Source organism: Lithobates pipiens, unplaced genomic scaffold, assembly GCF_037356315.1.
Source record: "Lithobates pipiens isolate NorthernLeopardFrog02 unplaced genomic scaffold, aLitPip1_a1.2 Scaffold_23, whole genome shotgun sequence".
NCBI classification, from domain to species: domain Eukaryota; kingdom Metazoa; phylum Chordata; class Amphibia; order Anura; family Ranidae; genus Lithobates; species Lithobates pipiens.
This window is the reverse complement of record NW_027507785.1, coordinates 215,882,928-215,905,609: the sequence shown is the minus strand read 5'-3', so window position 1 is coordinate 215,905,609 and position 22,682 is coordinate 215,882,928. Positions and strand designations below refer to the sequence as shown.

The 22,682-nt window shown below is 44.8% G+C and overlaps 1 protein-coding gene across 2 annotated transcripts in view; it reads left to right on the top strand.

The window, feature by feature from the left end:
- Positions 1-22,682, top strand: part of AXDND1 (axonemal dynein light chain domain containing 1) — a 162,418-nt gene that overhangs the window by 8,418 nt on the left and 131,318 nt on the right. For both annotated transcript variants that reach the window (XM_077452841.1, XM_077452840.1), the window contains exons 2-3: positions 4,076-4,254; positions 18,514-18,614. In XM_077452841.1, coding sequence (XP_077308967.1) covers positions 4,076-4,254; positions 18,514-18,614 — 280 coding nt within the window. The remainder of the gene's footprint in view (positions 1-4,075; positions 4,255-18,513; positions 18,615-22,682) is intronic.

Sequence of the window (22,682 nt, the reverse complement as noted above, 5' to 3'; positions counted from 1 at the left end):
GAGAATGCTGTTTCTGGCGCCATTTTAGAGGCTGAAGAGCACTTCTCACTGAGGCAGTATAAACTGCCAAATTCCCCCATTGTCCTCTTGCAGGTTCAGATCTTCCCCCCACCCTTGGGTCACTTCTCCATGCCTCTCTTCTGTCTTCTTTCATGCTGGTAGTGGCCTACACCTCCACAGTTTCGGTAGACATCTTGATTCGTGTGTTTCTGGCCAGAAAACCCAGTACCTTCTGCCATTAATTTGTCCATCTTGGCCATCTGGGCTACTTGCGTCTTCAATGCGGCCATCTCAGACACGAGATCCAATGACCCAGTCATCGTCTCCATCATTTCAGATATCTGAGCCTGCAGAACTCTAATCTCTGAATCTCTATCAGCTGTGCTGGCCACTCTGACTCCAACAAAAGATTCAGACTTTTGATTCTTCTTCTTTTCCCTTTCCATTTCCATGCTGGCTGCCCCATTAGCTTCTTCTATGAGCACCTCATCAGGGATGGATGGATCATCAAATACTGCCGTAATTGGAACTTGATGTAATCACTCCTCAGTCCTGTAGCCACGGACCTCAGAAATTTCTTCTGAATCAGTTCAGCCCCGAAGTGTTCATCCGAGTCTTCTCCTTCTGAGGCAAACAGCAGTCGGTCCTTCAACTCAATAGCTCTGAACAAGAAATTCTGGGGAGTTTCTTTACTGTCTTGAGCAATGTTTATCAATTGGTGGTACAGTTCAGAAGCATTCTCCTCCTTGTAATGGCTTTTTAATATTCTTCTGAGTTTTACTAGGGTCAGGTCATTCTTCATTTTTTGTTTTGACCACAGCTTCCACAATTTTGGATTCAAGATACCCTTTGTGGAGTCCCACATTGGTTTGATGCAAAAGGTTTGTGTAGGATAGCTTGTCTCTCTGTTCCCTCTCACCTATTTGACCTTCAATCTTGAAGTCCTTTCTGATCGTCACCTCTGGCAAGTTACTTTTCTAAAGTCTCTGCTTGACTGAGACAGGTCTTGGCTTTGAATACCTGTCACTCATGTCCTTGCATGTAGCACTTAGCATTCTGATTTGTTCTTCAATCATTCTAGAGGTTTCCTGGAACTCCTGTATATGGTGAAAGCTTGGCTTCGGATCAGCTAGTTGTTGTCCCGGTTGGGAACCTCTCTTGGGGGTGTTGAGTACTTCAACAAGTATTTCCGGCTCTGCTTGCCTAGAGCTGATAGGGCTCTCACCTGGTCCCTCTGGGGTGTGTCAGGTAAAACTTAGTGTCGTCAGCTAATTGTACACTTGTGCCTTTTTCAGGAACTCCCTTTTTCCACTCCAACAGCGCATAAGTGTGGGAGGTCCCATGATCTGGTCTGACTGCGATCACATAGGCCTTCCTATCTGGGGGTAATGCCTGTACAATCTCTTTAACCTGTTTTTCTTCCCAGTCTTCCCCTGGGAGTTCAATTGCCATGCTCGCTTCTGAGCATGTGCCTTCTGCTTCGCACCACTGTACCACTGTGATGGGGTCCATACTGGCACCAAGGGGACGGGCTTGTTTGCAGAGTGACAGAATCCCAGACGAGCCCCCACGTGTAGCGCTGACCCCCGAAGGAGCTGCTGAATTTGTTTGGGCCTGTACTCTGCTATTAAACCCCCACTGACTTGGCTCAGTCCCCTTGACACAGCTGTGGTGCGGAACTAATGGTGAAAGACAACCCCACAATATGCAATATAATAACAGTATACATTTGTTATTACCTGGGTATCCAATGGCTCCACCTGCTGGGAAAGGAACAGCACTCCACACCAATAGTACTTAACCAGAAACGTATCTTTACTGAGGTTAGTGTAAAGTAGTAATTACAGCAGTTGCACTGTCACACCAACATAATGTGACAGTACAGTAAGAACACATAACAGTATGCACATGTACAGTTGTCCTAAGTGATCCCTGAGAATGTGACTCCAGTTGGGACTGGGGCTCAGAGTGGCTTCGCCTTACTCTAGCACCTTCCCACTTCCAGCACACTTAGGTTACTACAGAAATGCAGGGTCAATAATGAAGTATAACACAACTACAAGGGAGCACCCCCCACTTTAATAGGATGCAAGGCCTTGCAATAGCAGGTGCAGTCTCTTTAGTCTTCTGTCTCCTGCTAGCTATTGGTATTGTGACGATTTGTAATCCAATTGTAATTCCCTTTGGTGTAATTGCTTTGGAATAACACAGTGCTTATAGTGTTGTGATGAATAGGCTTGAGGCCTGCTTAAACTCAATCTTTACTTTGGTTCTCCTCCGTGGGACTACAGGTCCCAGCAACACTGTGTCAAAGCCTAGGTGTGTAACAAAGTGCATTAAAATACTGTGGGCAACAGCCCTCTCACCAAACTGGGTGCTCTCTGTTACCTCCATCAGGGTGCCTCTGGATCCTTCCCGATCCGACCACACTGCTATCCCAGCACGCTGTGGTATGAAGTCCTCCTCTGACTTCAGATTGCTGCTCCGCACCGAGCAGGCCACAGTGCTGTGGGACACACACCCACAGGTCCTTGCAGGCAGGCCATGCTTCCAGAAGAGAAAGAAAATGGCCTTCACGGGCCCTTTTATAGCCTACCCAGCATGCAGTTCAGTACAGGGTGATCATGGGTAGGTCACCTGGCATTCTAGGTAGATAGGACATAGCAGAATGTAAACGGAACAGTCACTTCCTGTTATCTTTCCAGTGCTTTAGAAAAGAAAAATCATCCAAGTCCATTTCCTGTTTTTGGCCACTAAGTGGCGCCAAACACCAAGTTATAACATTGTCCATAGGCTTACATTGTATTAACCTCAACATTGCATTAGTAGGAAAAAATGCCAGCGCTACATTAGTATTGGATTCCATGTTTTACTTGCGCCCTTTATCACTATTTCCACACTCCTAAACCTTGTGGACAGCCTTCCCAGAAGAATTGAAGTTGTTATTGCCGCAAAGGGTGAGCCAACTCAATATTGAACCCTATGGACTAAGACTGGGATGCTATTAAAGCTCATGTGCGTGTAAAGGCAGGTGTCCCAAATACTTTTTTTCAATAAAGTGTATATCACTCAAACAGGGGAATGACTGGGGAGTCAATAGGATTTTACAGTAATGCTATTTGGACACTAGATGGTGATGGTACCAGCTAATACTGGTTCAGTCAGAACTCTACTAGAAGTGTCAGCTTATGTGGCACTGTTTTACTTTGCACACACATAAAGTGTCTGTCTCCCCACTGCCACAGGTTGGTGACAGACAGAATGGATCTCCTTTGAGCTGCAGCTGTGACAGGCTACAGCTCAGTCAGGAGTCAGAAGTTAATCCTCATCATGGACATTTGTCAACTGAGAGATGCCTGTAATTTTCAGGACACAGCTCAGGATGCAGAGAGCGCAGGACAAATAACGTATTGATCAGCATATAACACGCACCCCAAGTTTAGGAGGGAATTTAAAAGAAAAAAACTTTTAGGAGGGACGTTTAAGGAAAAAAACTTACATTTAAATGCCCATCAATGCAGCCTTGTCTAGGAATTTTTTTTTTTTTTTTTTTTTTTTTAATTTATTTTTATTGAAAATTTTCAACACATTAATAACATACAAACATACCAAACGGTCCCAAAAAACCCCCCCAGGACCCCTCCCCCGCCCTTCCCACCTTCTCCCTCCCCCCACCCAACAAAACTCCCCCCTGTGCAGCCCTCCATTCATCACTTAAGCTCAGTCTATAATCACCGACAGTACCACACATATAAGAAACACATCGTTTGTACCTCAGCTGAGTAAGCCACCTATCTTAGCAGAGGGTGCCCTAATAAATTTGAGAGAGTGTGGCGGTGCTGGCTTGATGCCGCAGATACTGTGAATTAACCGCTAGGCGGGTGGTGTTCTCCTTGAGTGTCGGGTGAGGGGAGGGGCAGGGAGGTGCTATCCCTTGGGTTGGCTTACATCCCCAATGCAGGTTGTCTAGGAATTTTTGGAGTGATTTAGAGACATTTACAGTATAGGATCTTTATGTGAATGCAAGCTATAACTTAAATCTTTGAAATATTATGTTTGCTATGTTTTTCCTTAGACTTGCCGACTGTTCAAGAAAGGAATAATAGTTTGGAACTATCCCATCAACTTTCTACACAAGCACAGATAGACTTTATCCCAGATGAAATTCTTCATGTGCTCACTTCCACTGCTAGATCTGCTGAAAAGGCTGAGCTGTCTCATGTCAAGAAAAGCAAGCTTATTAAAGAGGGAAAGGTATGTACAGTGTTCCATTATGTAAGTCTGAAGAAGGCCTATCCCCAGCCAAAAAAAAAGTTTTGCCTTCAGTGTGGCTGGACCTGCACTGCATGGGTTAAAGGGGTTGTAAAGGCAGAAGGTTTTTCATCCTAATGCTTTCTATGCATTAAGATAAAAAGGCTCCTGTGTGCAGCAGCCCCCCTAATACTTACCTGAGCTCCATCTCTATCCAGTGATGTTCATGACTGTGTCTGCTGTCCGGGACGCCCTTCCTCATTGGCTGAGACACAGCAGCAGCACCATTGGCTCCCACTGCTGTCAATCAAAGTCAGTTAGCCAAAGAGGAGAGAGAGAGGGCGGGGCGGAACCACAGCTCCATTTCTGAATGTATACACGAAGCTGCAGCTTGGCTCGGGTCCCCCCATAGCAAGCTGCTTGCTGTGGGGGCACTCAAAGAGAGGGAGGGGCCAGGAGAGCTGAAGAGGGTAAAGAGAAGAGGAGGACGTGGGCTGATCTATGCAAAACCAACTGCACAGGGCAGGTAAGTATAACATATCTGTTATTTTTATTGAATATTTATGTCTAGGGGAGAGGAGAAGGGAGATATTGTTCATTTTCCAATCCTCCCAGCACAAGACAGGTCCGGCAGCCCTGTGCTCCAGTTGTCTTGATTTTTGAACTGTTCCTGACATCATCAAGCCTAGACTAGGCTCTATAGATCAGGAACAGTCCAGTACTTGACTGGGGGAGAATTGTTTTCCGGTGGAACGAAAGGGTAGGGCGATTATAAGCTTTCTCCTCACTGCTAGACACAGCCCGACTGCAAGGGAAAACTTTTTTTTTGCCTAGAGTTAGGCTTTAATATAAACTGATTACTGTTTAAACTGAGACCGTGATGATAAAATTCATATGCAGAGGTTATTTTCAGTGAAATATGCATGCTAAAAAGTCTAAGTAAACAGATGAAGCTATATGCTGATCTTAAGTTTCCAGTAAAAGCCACTGCTCCTCCAACCTCCAGAGTTTGCTTGTGTTCATTTAATACTCCCCAATGCACTTTAGAAGCTCATGAAGTTGGAAGTTATGGAACTAGGCTTGGCTTTATTCTCCTCTATGACTTCAACTCACCATTCATGTTACAATCTGCTCGTACAATCTCTGTACAATAAACTTTAAATATAGTAAATCTATGTACAATGTAATATGTGGACCTACCTAAACTATCCAATAATTGTATTTTCTTACATCGGGGGACACAGAGCCATAGTGGTTGCTATGGGGTTATAGGGCCACTGATAGGTGATGGACACTGGCACGCCCTAGGGCAAGGAGTGTACTCGCTATATAACCCCTCCCACTACTGGGAGTCCTCGGTTTTTTCGCCAGTGTCTCAGGTGTTGGTCACGAGTAAAGATGTGCTGTGCTGAGCTCCACTGAAAGCAATCCTTGCTGGGGCTAGCCATGCTGACCGGATTTATTCTGATGTCTTTTCATCGGCTAAATGAATGGTACCCGGGCCTCATGTCTGAAGAAATTAGGTTTTGCTTGCGAACGCTCCTCTTTAGGGAGCTGGGATCCAGTACTTTTTGGTAGTAAGGCCATAAAGTTTTTACTGGCAGGGTGCTGTCGCAGTTCCAGGATTGCGGGTAACCCGAGGTTCCCCGGTTCCTGAAGGTTTCCTAAAAGGTCTCGGAGCCCACCGTGAAGGGTGAAGATTGAGTCTTTATCTCTGATAAAACCCTGCTGCGAGGAAAAGGTAAGGGAGATTTTCTCAGGAATTTCTCCTTCTATGTATAATGTAGTTCAATACTATATGTCACCACCTGGGGCTGTATTGAGCACTGACCGACCTGATGCTGCAAACAGCACAGAAGCCTTCATATTTCCTCTCCTCCGGCCACAACAGATCCTCTGGTAAGAAGGGGGGTCTGCTTTTCTTCCTGTGCCCCCAAAAATAGTTTTCCCCTTCAGGGGAGAGGATGCCAAAAAGAGAGACAGACCACAGCCGCTCAGCGGAGTATTTACCCCCCCCCCCCCCGGGCCATGCCTGCATGTTCTACAGGATGCCGCTTGTGCGGGAAAGCACTTTCCTTTTAAAGGAAAGGGGGGCAAAATTTGCGCAGGGGGCATGGCTAACAGCGTCAGACGCTGGCCACACGTGTAGGAAGTTGATTTTAGCGCTGAATGTGTGAGCTGCTGCTGGCTGTGGAGGGACAGAGGATGGCTTGTTCAGGTTAGTGACGCAGGCTTTTTCCCTTTTAACACATTATACTTTACCACGCTAGGATTAATAGCAGCTAATGGTGCTGATGTACATTCTTTTGCATAGTGCCTCTGCTTCATGCTCCAGGCTATAAATGGTTATGGGACCGGGAACTTCTCTAAAGGGGTTAATGATTTTCACTATAAACTGAATCCATTTCCAAAAGAATGTCATCCTCCTCTGAGAGGGATGTGGCTAGTCAGATTGAGCCATCAGGGGAAACTGTTGTTGTTACATAAAACACTTCAGTCCCTGTATATATCATAAAAAAGTTTTTTACTTCTACCATTTGTAATTTGGAAAGAAGATTAATGCTATGTTGTCTCTCCATAGTGGGGCTAAACAGAGCAGATTCCCATCTACTCCTCAGGACCCTCTTATTGAGGTGCAGGAGGCTGGGGATCAGGTAGATCTTCCCAAATATTTGGAAGATACTTATTTATCCTCTCCTGAGGATCCTAATATGGAAGGAGTAGCATCACAAGACAGGTTGCTTGTGTACTCCCTTACTCAACCTTTTTTTGCTGCCTGGCTTGAGGAACCTACCTCTAGTTGGGTTCATTAGAACCTCCCCCATCTGGGGATGTTTTTTCCTATTCTTTCATGGCTAAAAAAATGTAAATAAAAAAAAAAAAAAAAAAGCTTATACATTCTGAATGGGAACATCCGGATAAACAATATTATCCTCCCAAGAAATTCTCCACACGATTTCTATGAAGAAAATGGGGGGGTTCCAGCAATTAATGCTGCAATCGCCTCAGTGAGCCGAGTCTCACATGTCCAGTGGATAATGCACCAATGTTAAAGGATTCAACAGATAAAAAGTTGGAATTTCTTTTTAAAGACATTAATGCGCTGCGCTGGCTCATACCTCCATTTGTGCGCCAGGTAAATTTTCAAGTGAGCATATGAACCGGCGCACGCATAAGCGCAACACACAATATGCCGGCGCAATTCATAGTAGCGAGCGACCGTATCATTAACAGTGCATTCACACAGGGGCAACACGACTTCCAGCGTGACTTTGGGAGACAACTTTGGCACGACTTGAGTGTGAATCACACCGCGACTTGCGGCGACTTACAACACGACTTTAAGTCGCCCCAGGCCAGGCGACTTTAATAAAAGAAAAACGGCATGGGTTCTCCTCCAAGAGCATACCAGGCCCTTCAGGTCTGGTAGGGATATCAAGGGAAACCCCGTGCCAAAAAAAATGGCGTGGGGGTCCCCATCAAAATCCATACCAGGCCCTTCAGGTCTGGCATGGATATTAAGGGGAACCCCGCACCAAAAGGCGTGGATGTCCCCCTCAAAATCCATACCAGACCCCCTTATCTGAGCATGCAACCTGGCAGGCTGCAGGAAAAGAGGGGGGACGAGAGAGCGCCCCCCCTCCTAAACCGTACCAGGCCACATGCCCTCAACATTGGGAGGGTGCTTTGGGGTAGCGGCCCCCCCAAAGCACCTTGTCCCCATGTTGATGAGGACAAGGGCCTCATCCCCACAACCCTGGCCGGTGGTTGTGGGGGTCTGCGGGCATGGGGCTTATTGGAATCTGGAATCCCTCTTTTAACAAGGGGACCCCCAGATCCCGCCCCCCCCCGTGTGAAATGGTAAGGAGGTACAAAAGGAACTATGCGTCAGAGGGGCGGGTCATAGGGTGGCCCCGCCCTGCGTTATATAAGACCTGTCAGAAGAAGAGAAGAGCCACACAGCGGGAGCCTCCTATTGCGCGGAGCGGCCCGAGAACCAAGAAGAGACGGCGTGAAGGAAGATGCCAGACGAGAACACCGGAGCAAGAAGAAGCGGATCAGAGGAAGAAGAAGATGGAGGAAGAAGATGAAGAAACCAAAGGATGAAGAAAACAAAAAGGAAGAAGACCAGAAGAAAGAAGATGAAAGAAGACTTTAATAAAAGGACTTGTCAAAGACCGTCTCCTGTCATTTTTAACCCTTTTGTCACTATTTTGGTGAAATGGTAGGGATACTTTTGTACCCCCTTACCATTTCAGACAGGGGGGGTGGGATCTGGGGGTCACCTTGTTAAAGGGGGGCTTCCAGATTCCGATAAGCCCCCCGCCCACAGACCCCCCACAGCCCTGGCCGGTGGGGGCCCTTACCCAAAGCACCCTTCCAATGTTGAAGGCATGTGGCCTGGTACGGTTCAGGAGGGGGGGCTCTCTCGTAACCGCTCTTTTCCTGCGGCCTGCCAGGTTGCCTGCTCGGATAAGGGTCTGGTATGGATTTTGAGGGGGACCCCCACGCCATTTTTTTTTTTTTTTTTTTTGGTGCAGGGTTCCCCTTAAAATCCATGGCAGACCTGAAAGGCCTGGTATGGATTTTGAGGGGGACCCCCGCACGTTTTTTTTTTCTTACATTTTTTTTTTCCTAATGCTAACATGACCTGTGTGCAAATAGCCTTAAAAAAAAACCCATAGAAGTGAACCAGCACAAAAAAAAAGTCAAGTTGAGAGGTGCGCCTGTTAAACTTATGCAAATGAACCTACATGACTTGACAGTTACTAAGATTTTGCCGGCGCAGTGAACCAGAGCACTTGAACGGGCGCAAATGCCGTTTGCGCATGTGCAGTGCATAAAATGATCTCACTCGGTTCCAGTGTATTTGCAGGCGCAGCAGGCTTGCTCAGAGAAAGTTTATATTCCATCCTATTTTGGCCATATTTGTTACTTGGACAGTCATAGCTATACTTCCTCACATCACCCCACATCACCTCCATAATATTCGCACTTCCAGCTTCTTTTAATTCTGAGTTGAAGATTCCGTGCGCCAGGTCTATAGCGGCGCACAGATCGCGGCCGCCTGTGCGCCCGGAACATGATAGTAAATGGGGAATTGCGCTGTGTTACAGGCGCAAATGCTTTGTGAATACAAAAACGCCCGCTGCGCGTCGGCGTGCGTCGCTACTCATGGCGCAAATGCTTTGTAAATCAGCCCCAATATGTCTTTTGCAAGTTCAGTAGCGCAGCTGGTGTTTTGCTGCAATTGCTGTATCTCAGTCCATTAAGGAACAGTTTGTGGAGATACCTGAAATTCTGCCTTATCAGCAGGCCCGGCAATGGGCTGGTGTATCTGACGCACTATGTCTCAAAGTAGATGATATGAAAGACTCTATCATTTAAGCCTTATGGCTTATGCTTGGACTAGTGCATTCTCACAGAGTTCTGTGGCTGAAAAATTGATCAGCCAAAGCACCGTGTAAAAAGCTCTTAGCCAGTTTTTTCCCCTTCATGGGGTACGGCTATTTAGAGACGATCTGGATAAGTACATCCAAAGAACCTCTAATGGGAAAAGCATGGGAAAAGCTCTCTTTTACCAGTAAAGAAGAGGTTCAAACATTTCTCCATTAATTGTGGCACCTCTCCTATGCCAGGGGCTTCTGCCTCTAGGCAGTCTTGATGGCCTCAACCATCAGGTTCAAGGGAAAGTCCCCAAGGGCAGCACCCAGGTCAGAAGAGATCTTGGGGCAGAAAGCCCACAAAGCAGAATGTTAAAGCCTTCTCATGAAGGGGCACCCCCGCTCGTTCGGGTGGGGGAAAAGGTCCTGCAATTCTCAAGATCTGGCAGGAACAATGTCAAGACAAATGGATTTCTGCAGTTTTTTTCTCTAGGTTACGATTAGAGTTCAGAGAGTTTCCGTCTCCTTGTTTTTTCTGTGGGAAAATGTCCCCAAGGATCCAGAGAAAAAGAAGTCTCTCTTTCTGGTCTCCGGATCATCTTTTATCACAGTCGGTGATATCAGAGGTTCCCTTAGTGGAACAGGGCACAGGGTTTGGCTCAAACCTTTTACGGTTCCAGGACCAAACTGAGAGGTAAGACCCATTCTAGATCTCGAAGATCTGAATCGGCACTTAAACATCCAATCCTTTCACAATCCGATCAGTTGTGTCCATCATGCAAGGAGGGGAGTTTTTTGGCTTTAATCGACCTCAAAAATGCATATCTCCATGTGCCAAATTTTCCCACTCACCAGAAATTTCTGCGCTTTGAAATATAAAATCATCATTTCAGTTGTAGCCCTGCCATTCAGTTTAGCCACAGCACCACAGGTGTTCGGAAAGATTCTGGCACCTCCTTTAGCCAGATTAAGGGCTCAAGGCATAACGGTCCTAGCCTGTTTAGAAGATCTACTTTCAAAGATCATTCAGCCTCGGGTCTAAACCAGAGTCTGATCACAGCTGTAACTACCTGAAATCTCTGGGTTGGATACTCAACCTAGGAAGATCCTCCTTAAAACCATCAAGGAGATTACAGTACTTGGGGCTAGTTATAGATACCGTACAGAAGAAGGTATTCTTACCCCAGATAAGAATCAGTTCCATTGTAGGACTAATTCAACTTATTAAAGCAAAGAAAAATCCTTCCATTCAGCTGTGCATGAGATTGTTAGGGGAAATGTTGGCCTCCTTCGAGGCCGTCCCTTACGTGCAGTTTTCACCCAAAAACTGCTTCAAAACACCATCCTGTCGGTCTGAACTAAAAAGATTCAGGCATTGGTTGTTTCCAATATGCTTGGCTCCCCACGTAAGTCAGAGCCTAAATTGGTGGTTGTTATCCAGCAAAAGGGAAAATCTTTTCTACCTGTATCCTGGAAGGTGTTAACAACAGATGCCAGCCTTCTAGGCTGGGGAGCAGCCCTGGAAGAAGATTCTGTCCAGGGAAGATGATCCAGGTTAGAGGATCTTGCCTATCAACTTTTTGGAAGAATCGGGCAGTATGACTGGCCCTAGAATCTGGGGCGGTCAGAATACGGGACTGTCCTGTCAGGATTCAGTCTGACAAGGCCACGGTGGTGGCTTACATCAATCACCAGGGTGGCACGAGAGGTCGTGCAGCCCAAAAAGAGGTGACTAATGTTCTAGCCTGGGCAGAACACAACATTCCTTGCCTATCGGCAATTTTTCATTTCAGGAATAGAGAATTGGCAGGTGGACTACTTGAGCCGCCAACAATTATTTCCGGGAGAATGATCTCTTCACTCCGACCTCTTCCTAGCGATATGTCAGAAATGGGGTATTCCGGACATGGACCTATTCAAAGACCAACAAAGTCAACAATTTTGTTTCGAGAACAAGGGATCTGCTAGCAGGCGGAACAGACGCATTAGTCTTCCCATGGGATCAGTTTTCACTGATCTATGCATTTCCTCCAGTTCTGCTACTTCTGCGCCTTCCCTGCAGGATTAAACAGGAATGAAAGGAGGTTATTCTGGTGGCCCCAGTGGGTCCCAGAAAATCTTGATTTACCAAGATCATAAAGATGGCCGTTGGAGTCCTTCGGACAAGGTCCGGTATTTCATCCTACCTTACGGACAGAAAATTTAACAGGTTTGATCTCCTTTGGCAGTGTCTACTTTGATTAATGCCAGGAAGCCGGCTTCCAGAATCATTTTACAATAGAGTCTGGAAGGCATATGTTTCTTGGTGTAGATCCAGGGGTTGTCACCCCAGGAAGTATGTCATAGGCAGGATCCATGATTTCCTGCATATGGAATCTGAAATGAAACTGGCCTTGACTTGTATCAAAAGCCAGATCCCAGCCTTGTCAGTGTTTTTTTTTTTTTCAATGGCCCCTTGCTTCCCACTCTTGGTGCATAGATTATTCAGGGGGTAACATGGATTAATCCCCCTATCGAGGCACCTCTAAATCCTTGGAATTTAATATTATCGGCTTTGCTAAATCAGCCATTTGAGCCTTTACGAGAAATTCCCTTGGTTATTTTTGACAAGAAAGGTAATCTTTCTGGTTGCCATTTCTTCTGCTAGAAGAGTATCCGAACTAGCAGCTCTGTCTTGTAAAGAGACATATTTGATCATGCTTAAGAATGAGGTGGTTTGATGTCCTCATCCTGCATTCCTACCGAAAGTGGTAACAACAGTTTTTTTTAATTTAAACCAAGATATTATTCTTCCTTCTTTTTCCCAAAGCCTCAATCTTTGCCAGGTATTGTGCTCAGCTTACCACCCCAAACTGATGTTCCTCCCTCAGCTCACCTCTCTCCCTGCATTTCCTGTGAGCAGAATAGCTGTGCTGCTCCTCTGGGTTCTTTCATCATATGGCACTGAAGATAGAGGAGGGGGGGATTCAGCGGGATGCACAGAGCAAGTATGCAGGAGACTGGAGGGGGGAAGATGAGGAGACAGAAAATCAGGAGGGGCCGGCGGGGAGGAGCGCATCACGAGAGGTCTGACTAAATACAATCTCTTAGCAGCAGGGACCTGATCTACCCGTCAGCTAGCTGTGATTGACAGGTAGATTGAAGCGGAAGCTGTCATGGGGCCCCCCACTTACTATTGCGAGCTGTGTCGGCAGCTGCTGGTGTAGCACCTGCCACACAGCTCGCATACTTCAAAGTCTTAAAGGACACGACTGCTAACGGGAACTGAGTTCCTGTTGTGGAAAAGTACAGGAACTCCGTTCCCATGCATTCCTGCGGGACTTGAGCCCTGGGTAAAGGTAATGGACTGGACAAGCATGTCTCCAGACCTAAACCCTATTGAGCATCTGTGGGGCATCCTCAAGCAGAAGGTGGAGGAGCGCAGGGTCTCTAACATCTACCAGCTCTATGATGTCCTTATGGAGGAGTGGAAGAGGACTCCAATGGCAACCTGTGAAGCTATGGTGAAGTCCATGCCAAAGAGGGTTAAGGCAGTGCTGGAAAATAATGGTGGCCACACGAAATATTGACACCTTGGGCCCAATTTGGACAGTTTCACTTAGGGGTGTACTCACTTTTGTTGCCAGCGGTTTAGACATTAATGGCTGTGTGTTGAGTTATTTTGAGGGGAAAGCACATTTACACAAGCTGTACATCCGTTACTTTACATTGTAGCAAAGTGCCATTTCTTCAGTGTTGTCACATAAAAAGATATAATAAAATATTTACAAAAATGTGAGAGGTGTACTGACTTGTGTAAGATACTGTATATATTGTACAGTTTGGTCGCGTTTAGGAGAGTTTAGCGTTTTTATTCTGCCAGAAAGCTCCAATCAGAAATGCAAACCAGAAGGTTTTTTTTTCTACCTCTAACCACTGAGCTCAAAATATGCCTCTAGTCGTCCTAATGTGCATGGACACATAGGATAACATTGAGCTGCTTCTACATAAAAAAAACACAAAACTCCTGTAGACTAAGCAATTTTTAAGCCAGTGTGCATGGAGCCAGACTGTGAGCTGTAGATGTAGTAATTATTAGCATGGGTTCCCTGAGCACAGAAAGTTATCTCAAGGGTTTCCCCATGTAAATAAGGCTGTACTAAACAATAAAATCAATCTCTTTTTAGTAAACCACTTGAAGACCAAGCCTTTTCTGGTACTTTTTGATTACAAGTTTAAATCTGTGTTTTTTGCTAGAAAATTACTTAACCACTACAATACAGGGCACTTTCACCCCCTTCCTTCCCAGCCCAATTTTCAGCTTTCATCGCTCTCGCGCTTTCAGTGACAATTGCGCGGTCATGCTACACTGTACCCAAATGAAATTGTTATCATTTTGTTCGCACAAATAGAGCTTTATTTTGGTGTTATTTATTCACGACTCCGTTTTTTATTTTTTGCGATATAAGCGCAAAAAAAGCGGAAATTTGGAAAAAAAACAATATTTTCTTTTTTCTATTTGAAAAGAAATCCAATAAAATCAAATTTTGTCATAAATTTAAGCCAAAATGTATTCTGCTACATGTTTTTGGTAAAAAAAATTCCGTTAACTGAATAATAATTGGTTTGTGTGATCACGGACATATGTACGCAAATGATCATGTACATATGTGTGCAGGTGATCACGTACATATGTGTGCAGATAATCATTGGGACATGTGATTTTAGTGGGACATATGTGGGGGACATGTTTTTATTATTAGGGACATGTGTTTTTATTATTTGGGGACATGTATGTTTTGGGGACATGTGTGGTTTGGGGACATATGTGGGGACTGTGTTTGTACTGTGTGGTGTGTTGTGTGTTGACACTAGACTGATGATCAGTGAGTAAAAAGCTGTAAAAAGCAGCCCATACTCACTGATCATCAGCCGGCTGCAGCGTTCTGCTCTCCTCTCATCAGCGATGACTTCCGTGTGAGGAGAGGAGAGCCGATTGCCTAGCAACCGGCTGTTTGTTTACATCACATGACGGCCGTGATTGGACACGGCCGTCATGTGATCAGGAGGGCCAATCACAGAGCCCTCCTGCCGATCTCAGATGTGCCGTGTCCGGGTGACACGAGCACATCGGGATCGCGCCGCTGCGCGGGCACGCGCGCGCGCGATCCCGCTACTTCTGAATGACGTTCAGGAACGTCCTATCAGGAGTAGACGGCTCCCACCCGGCCGTATATATGCATTGGCCGGGTGGGAAGTGGTTAATATCCCCAAACATTATATATTTTAACAGAGACCCTAGGGAAAAAATGGCAAATTTTTATGGCACTGTATTTGCGAAGCTGTTGTTCCAGCAAATTTTTTTTGGAAAAAATAAATTTTAATGAGTTGAAAAAAACAAAACAAAACACAATATATACCCCAGTTTTTTTTGTATAATATGAAAGATGATGTTACCCAGAGTAAATATATACCTAATATGTCACATTTTAAATTTGCGCACGCTTAGGGAGTGGCATCAAACACTGTCCCTTTAATTTTAGTTTGATCACTTTTATTCTTATTACAAGTAATGTACACGTCCCTTGTAACAGAAATAGGGATGGCAGGCACTCTTTATGAAGAGATCTGGGGTTAAAAAGACCCCAAATCTCTTATTTACCTTCAAAAGCAACAAATCAAAAAAAATATTTTTGAACTTTTGCTTTAAAAAAAAAATTGTTTACTTCCGCCTTTGCCCGGAAATGATGTAATGGCGTTTCTCCGGTCATCGAAGGCCATAGAGACAATCAAAGAGGATCTAGTCTTTTATCTTCTCTGTAACCAGCTGGCGGAACCGCCAGATTGTTGCTCTGTCAAGTCAGTATAAATTGTAAGACCGAGAGCCATTGGCTCGTGAGCTGCTCTAAATGCTTTCAAGAGAAAGCCAGCTGCCGGCTGTAAAAAAAACAATACTCGGGTTATGGCTATGTTCAGCCATAATCATGGTAAACCACTTGCAAATCACATTGTGTGATTATATATATATTGTATATTGCGGTCAGCAAGTGGTTGAAACATATCTGTCTACTGTCTACTTTTCCATGGAATTTTAGTTATTTTAAGTCTATTCCTATTATTCTAAACAATCTTAAAATTTGTAAACATACTTTGTGAAGAATCCCATTCTATTACTTCCTTGAGTTCTCTGACATGTATTCACTATGCCCTGTGAGCCTGCCTTCTGAACAACAGAGGTGCTGAGAGGAGGAGTTTCAGAAGGCAGAGTCAGTACTGGTATCACTACTTGTAGAAAGCAAGCTACCATATGATATGCAATCCTTGTAAATTGAAAGTAAAGCAAATGAATGAGGAATGAGCAGGGGAGAAACTGAGCAGGGGGGAAGTTCCTGAAGACGGCCAATCTGATAGGCTGAAATGCATAGAGGTTGAGTCACTCTATTGTGACACACTTCCGCCTACACATTCAATCCGGAAATCAAGCCTTTATTGAGCTAGCAACTGCATCAACCAACCAGGCGGATTTCACGGATTTACTTATACCTGCTGTTCACTCCGGGTGCCAGGACATTAGGCACTCATACATGTGAGTTCAATACCTTTATATTTTTTTGAATAAAAAGCTCTTTATCAACGGTACTGCGCAATGAGGCTTTTTCTATTATATCTATTTATATGAGGAACATTCACCGCTGCCAATCAGTGGTCCAGAGGATATCCATAGGGGTCGCCCCACACGCGCATTTGACCTAACTAGCGATAGTTGCTCCACTCCCAGGGGTGAGTGCACATCTATTAGGGGGCACCCTATTCAAAGCACTTAAGAAACACGGAATCATCCATCTATTATTCAAGTCACAGCACTGGATATTGTTTCACTAGCACAAGCACCTTTTTTTCACTGGGGACTGTTTGATTACTTTTATTAATTACCAGTGTATCATTTATTACCTGTATGTCATTTTTTTTGCATTTAGCACGGTATACGTTTTATCAATAAACACTTATTGCGATTTATATTTTTTTACCAAAAATAAGTAGAATACATATTGGTCTAAACTGAGGAAAAAAAAAATTTTTATATATTTTTTAGGGATATTATATCAATAATGTGTTTTTTCAAAATTGTAGCTATTTTTTTGTTGATAGCACAAAAAATAAAAACCGCAAAGGTGATCAAATTCCACCAAAAGAAAGCTCTATTTGTGGGAAAAAAAGGATGTCAATTTTGTTTGGTAGCCATATCGCAGGACCGCGCAATTGTCAGTTAAAGCGCCGCAAAAAACGAATCGCAAAAAACACTCTGGTCTTTGGCCAGCCAAATGGTCCGGGGCTTAAGTGGTTAATAATTACAAAAAAAATTGAGTACCAACGTCCTCCTGTGCCCATGCGCAATGTTGTTGCTACAGCTATGATTTTCATCGTAGCCTTTGTGAATCTGCATCAGGTTGTCCATCTTATGGGTCTAACTTTGTAGTTTTTCTATTTTGAAACCCACTGCTCAAATGAAGAGTAGTTCAAGACCTGTGCGAAGACTTTCTCTGAAAGAGTCTGAAGGTCTTGGTGTACTTCCACAAGCTCTCCCTTTTAAGGTAGATGGAATCCAATTCTCAAAGGCTGCCAGCTCACCCCTGATGGGAGGGAGTGTAGTATGCGAGCTGTCTTAGCCATGTAAAGAGTTTGGGGCATGTCGGCGTTTAGCTGGTCCTCCCTGCACTCCAGGGCAGTAGACTGTGGGGAAGCCCCAGACTGGTGTCAGATCGTCCCTTGACTGGACCACTCGTGCTCCATGGGTTTTGAGAGTCTGCATGGTTCCCTGTAGTATGTGCAGGGGAATCGTCTGCCTGTCCAGAGGGTTAATCAGGGCATTTCTCTCAGAAAATAGATGCAGAGACTCCCCCCTTCTAAACCACTTCTTGTTCCACCAGCTACCTACCTCCCAGTACCACCCCTTTTAGAGAATACAGAACCAAGTTTAATTTTATGGTACAAAATAATTCGTAGGGAATTTGTTAATCCCCTGCAGCCAGCAGCAATAGACCCTTCCCAACAACAGTAGTCTCCCCCAGCACCAAGGACCCCAATAAAAATAGACCCTGGCAGCAACAACAGATTTCAGAGCAGCCAGCAACAAAAGACTGCTCCCTCAACAATAGAACCCTTCCAGCAACAACTGACCCCCAGCAATCTAAGACCAGCTAGCAACAATAGATCCCCCAGCAGCCAGCAACAATAGACTCCTCGCTCAACAGTAGATTTCATCCAGCAGCAATTGACCCCCCCATCATATAAGTCCCCTCCCCCCAGCAACAACAGATCCCCCACCAGCTACTGTAATAGACTTCCCCAGCAACAAAATACGGCCATGCAAAAATAGATCTTCAGGAACAATAGATCACCCAGCAGCCATGGACCCTCCATCACACTCCAGCACCCCTTGCAATTACATACATTCAGTGCTAGAGGTGCCAGAACTGCGTCCCCCCCCCCCCCCATCTTCCCGTTGAAAAAAAGGCCTGTGTTTAACCCACTTAAGCTGTACTTTCATCTTTTTTTTTAATTATTTATTAATAGAACCTCTGTCAATTTTACAACGGTGCAGTGCTCTTTTATAGATGCAAGCATTTAAAAAAACTTTGGCTGGACAAATACATAACAACTAATTTGCAGGACCACCAGAGCTAGTTTAAATTTTTTTAAGTATTTGCAGCATTCCCCCAGTCTCCTCTGTGCTTCAGGAAACATACTGCTACTGGCCTGTTCTATACATTTCCAATATGAGTCTCCATGATTTCCATTTAGTTTTCAGCCATTAGTAGCTTTAGTTAGTATAATGTCTATTATGGTATTTTTCTAGCATTAAAATTATTCCACAAAATATTTTTTCATTTTTTTTAAGGTAGGCCTCCGTACTGCTGATCAGATATGGCATCACCCTCTTCGCAGAAGCAAGTTTAAACACCTGATTGACCAACCTGTCTGTTTAACAGGGGCTGGGAGGTGAGTTGTAAAATTCTATGTAGGCATTGTAATAACTATTCCCTGTAGACATTCATGCTTCTATGTGTCCTGGGAATATTTCATAACTGGCTTTGGTCCAAAGAAAGGGTTAAAGCGATTGTAACGGGATTTCTTTAAAAAAACATGTCATACTTACCTGTAGGGATGAACAAACACATTCCACAAATTCACGAAAGGAGGCAGTCTACCAGTTGAAAAGGCAGCAGTTGCAGTGCTAGCAATTTGGCCAAGCTAGCATTTAGACGCTAAGCATGTGGATGGCTGGGACTGAATTTATTTTTATGGTTCAGCAACTAGGGTAGGGAAATTTGCCTGCTAAAATCAATTGGTGGTGTACTGCTAGCAGATAGGCTAAAAGTACTTGGGACACTTATTGCTATATCTTCATTCTTCTCAGTGCAGGTTTTTCAGAGGACTGGAGTTATAGTAGTGTTGGAGATCCCAGATGAGGAGCAAGGAGAAGTCTGCCTTTTTCTTTGATGTGAGTTGCCAACGGACTGCATGGCAGGTCGTCATATGTCTGGTCAAGCATGTTGTGCCCAAGCGCCTGCTGTTCTGGCCATGCTTGGTCCGCTTCAGACATAGGTTGCAAACAGCAACGATGCGATCTGCTGCACACGTGTCGAAAAAGGCCCACACCGAGGGAACTTTTAAAGGTCAGCGGGTAGTCAGCAGCACCCTGCAACTGCGGAGCTTTGTGGTGTGATGCAATAGGGTGGCTGCCCTTAAGCTGCCCCCTAGAGGACATCCTGCCTCATTGGAATTGAGCCTCCTCCTCACTTTCCTCCTCTCTTCTCTCGGGCACCTAAGTACAGTCAGTGACCTCATCATTCCCTCTCTCCTCATCACTGGAGCAAACTTGGCAGAATGCTGCAGCTGGGGGAACATGACTGACAGTTTTTTGTCCTTCTGTGGCACCCCCTCTCACATTACTCCCTTCCTCAACCTGGGAACCAACATCGGAGCCTTCAAATCGCTGTGCATCCTCCAGCAGCATGTACCTGACACTGTGGTGGAATAATTCTGAGGACTCGTTCATGCAGGTTGGACAAGGAGCCGGTAGAATAGGCCACTTTGGCAGCTACGAAGGCAAACTACTCTGAGCCTGGGTGACAGAGGATCGGGAGGATGAGGACAGCTTCATTATCCACTCCACCAACTCTTCTGCAGGTTGTGGCTCAATAACACAGCCAGCAGCAGAAAAAAAGGACAAGCGTGGCCCACGGCCACCTGCAGAGGATGCACCATGTCCACGACCACCACAGTTGACTGTAGACACAGAGGCTGCTTGCCCTCTTTTAGTGGCCTGTGAGAGTGTGCCTCATCCTTGGTGGCCTTCCGGACATGATGTATTTTTTGTTTTGCAACACCACACCACACTACACTGTATTGTATACTGTGTGCACTGCCTGAAGGGTATTAGAAACTATACACCACCGAATGCACTGTATACAGGCATACCCCACTTTTAAGTACACAATGGGGTTTATTTATTAAAGCTGAAAAGTGCAAAATCAGGCTCACTTCTGTATAGAAACGAATGAGCTTCCATGTTTTATTACAAAAGCTTAATTGAACAAGCTGGGGATAGAAGCTCATTGGATTCTATGCAGAAGTGAGCCTGATTTTGCATGTTTCAGCTTTAGTAAATAAACCCCACTGTGTACTTAAAAGTGGGGTATGCCTGTATATGGGCTACAGTGAATGCAGAGTATATGTGTGTGTGTGTGTGTGTGTGTGTGTGTGTGTGTGTGTGTGTGTGGCACTGTAGCACTGACGTAATTTTTTTCCCACAGTAGCGTGACAATCCCTCCTCCTCTGGTCTAACTAATCACTCTCACCTTATGGCATGGACCCCTGTGCAAACAGGTGGTCATGCAAGTGGGTATCAAAAGGGTTAACACAGACCATAAACTTCTGTCACGTCTCCTTAGATCTCAACAAGGACGTCAGGTCATGGGTAGAAAGAAAAGATCTAAGTGCTCACCGCTTAAGTACAAGATTTAATTTTTGTGTTCAAACACAAACTACTCACATAAAGATGATAAAAACACAGCATGTAAAGCTGACAATCATGTTAGTTCCATAGGGCAGCAACGGATGACGTCACGCGTAGCTCCTCCCCCATACACGTTAGGTGCAATCAGAACTTCGACATCACCGGACTCCATCCCCCTTGTGATGTGTGCGATGTCACCGGATCTCAGATGGAACACCCTGAAGACTCAGAAGCCGGCAGAGAGGTGAGTATTTTGATCGATCAAAAAAAAATTGATCGATCAAAAAAATGAACAATTAATCAAAGAATTAATCTTTAATTTCCACAGCCCTAATATATATATATATATATATATATATATATATATATATATATATATATATAATATATTTTTTTATACACTGCCTGAAGTGTATTAGAAACCGTACACACTGTATTAGATACTGTGTACACTGCCTGAAGTTTATTAGAAATTGTACACAGTGTATTAGATATGGTGTACACCACCAGGAAAGTAGTAGAAACTGTACACACTGTATTAGATACTGTGTACACTGCCTGAAGTGTATTAGAAACTGTACACATTGTATTAGATACAATGTACACCACCAGGAAAGTAGTAGAAACTGTACACGCTGTATTAGATACTGTGTACACGGCCTATACTGTATTAGAAACTGTATAACGGCTGCACTGTATTGTATACTGTGTACACCAGACGTGTAGTAGAAACTGTACACATGGTATTTGATACTTGTCAGGTCACCTGAGTCCAGGTGTCAGATGCACACCGTTGGAGTCAGGAGTGCATCGCTAAGGTAGTGGACCCTACAACCGACTGCTGTGGATGGAATTCTGGGAGGTTCAGGAAGGCAGGTCCACTGGAGCACCAACACAGATCCCACTGGGAGCTAGAGCATAGATTCCCCAGGGTGCAGAGTCTAAGAGCCAGCAGGTGTTCACCAGAGCCTCTAACGGTGAGGATGGACTGCGCTGCAACTGGCTCTAGGTCGCGGACTCCAGGGTCTCCCAGCTCACGCTCACAGTAGGCTACAGGAGGATAGAGAGGAAGCAGCAGCCCAGGACAAGGTATAGTCAGGAGATAAGCCAAATGTCAGGGCAACTAGCAGACAAGGATAGACAGAGAACACGCCAAAGGTCAGGGTAACAAGCAGGCAGGGATAGTCAAAGAACAAGCCAAGATCGATAACAGTGACAGACGTAGAGCACATGGCAAGCAGGAAATAGGAAACCAAACACACAATATTGCTCGGCAAGGCAGGCTTGGAGAACACAGTGTTAAATAGTGGTTCCTGTTTAGGCTAGGGTGGAGCCACACTGAGGAAAGATTACTTAACCATGCAGGGGTGAGAGTGCAAGCCCTAAGGCTGATACACAGACCAGGTAAGAGACAGACAGGGCATGAAACTATTACTGCAGAGTCATGACAATACTGTGTACACCACCTGCACTGTGTTAGAGACTATACTACGGCAGCACTGTATTGTATACTGTGTACAACACCAGAAGTGTAGTAGAAACTGTACACACTGTATTAGATACTGTATACACCACTAGTAAGTAATATAAACTGTGCACACTATAATAGATACTGTGTACACCGCCTGCACCGTATTAGAAACTGTACAACTGCTGCACTGTATTGTATACTGTGTACATTACCAGAAGTGTAGTATAAACTATACACACTGTATTAGATACTGTGCACATCGCCTGCACTGTATTAGAAACTGTACTATGGCTGCACTGTATTGTATACTGTGTACACCACCAGAAGTATAGTAGAAACTGTACACACTGTATTAAATACTGTGTACACCACCTGCAGTTTATTAGAAACAGTACACCACCGAATGCACTGTAGATATAGGCTACAAAGAATGCAGAGTGTGTGTGTGTGTGTGTATATATATATATATATATATATATATAAAATCAAATACCCTGCCGCTAAGTGAATAATCTGCTTGCTTAATCTAACTCAAGCTATCTCTGTCCACGCCAACAACACTACACACGGCCGCCGT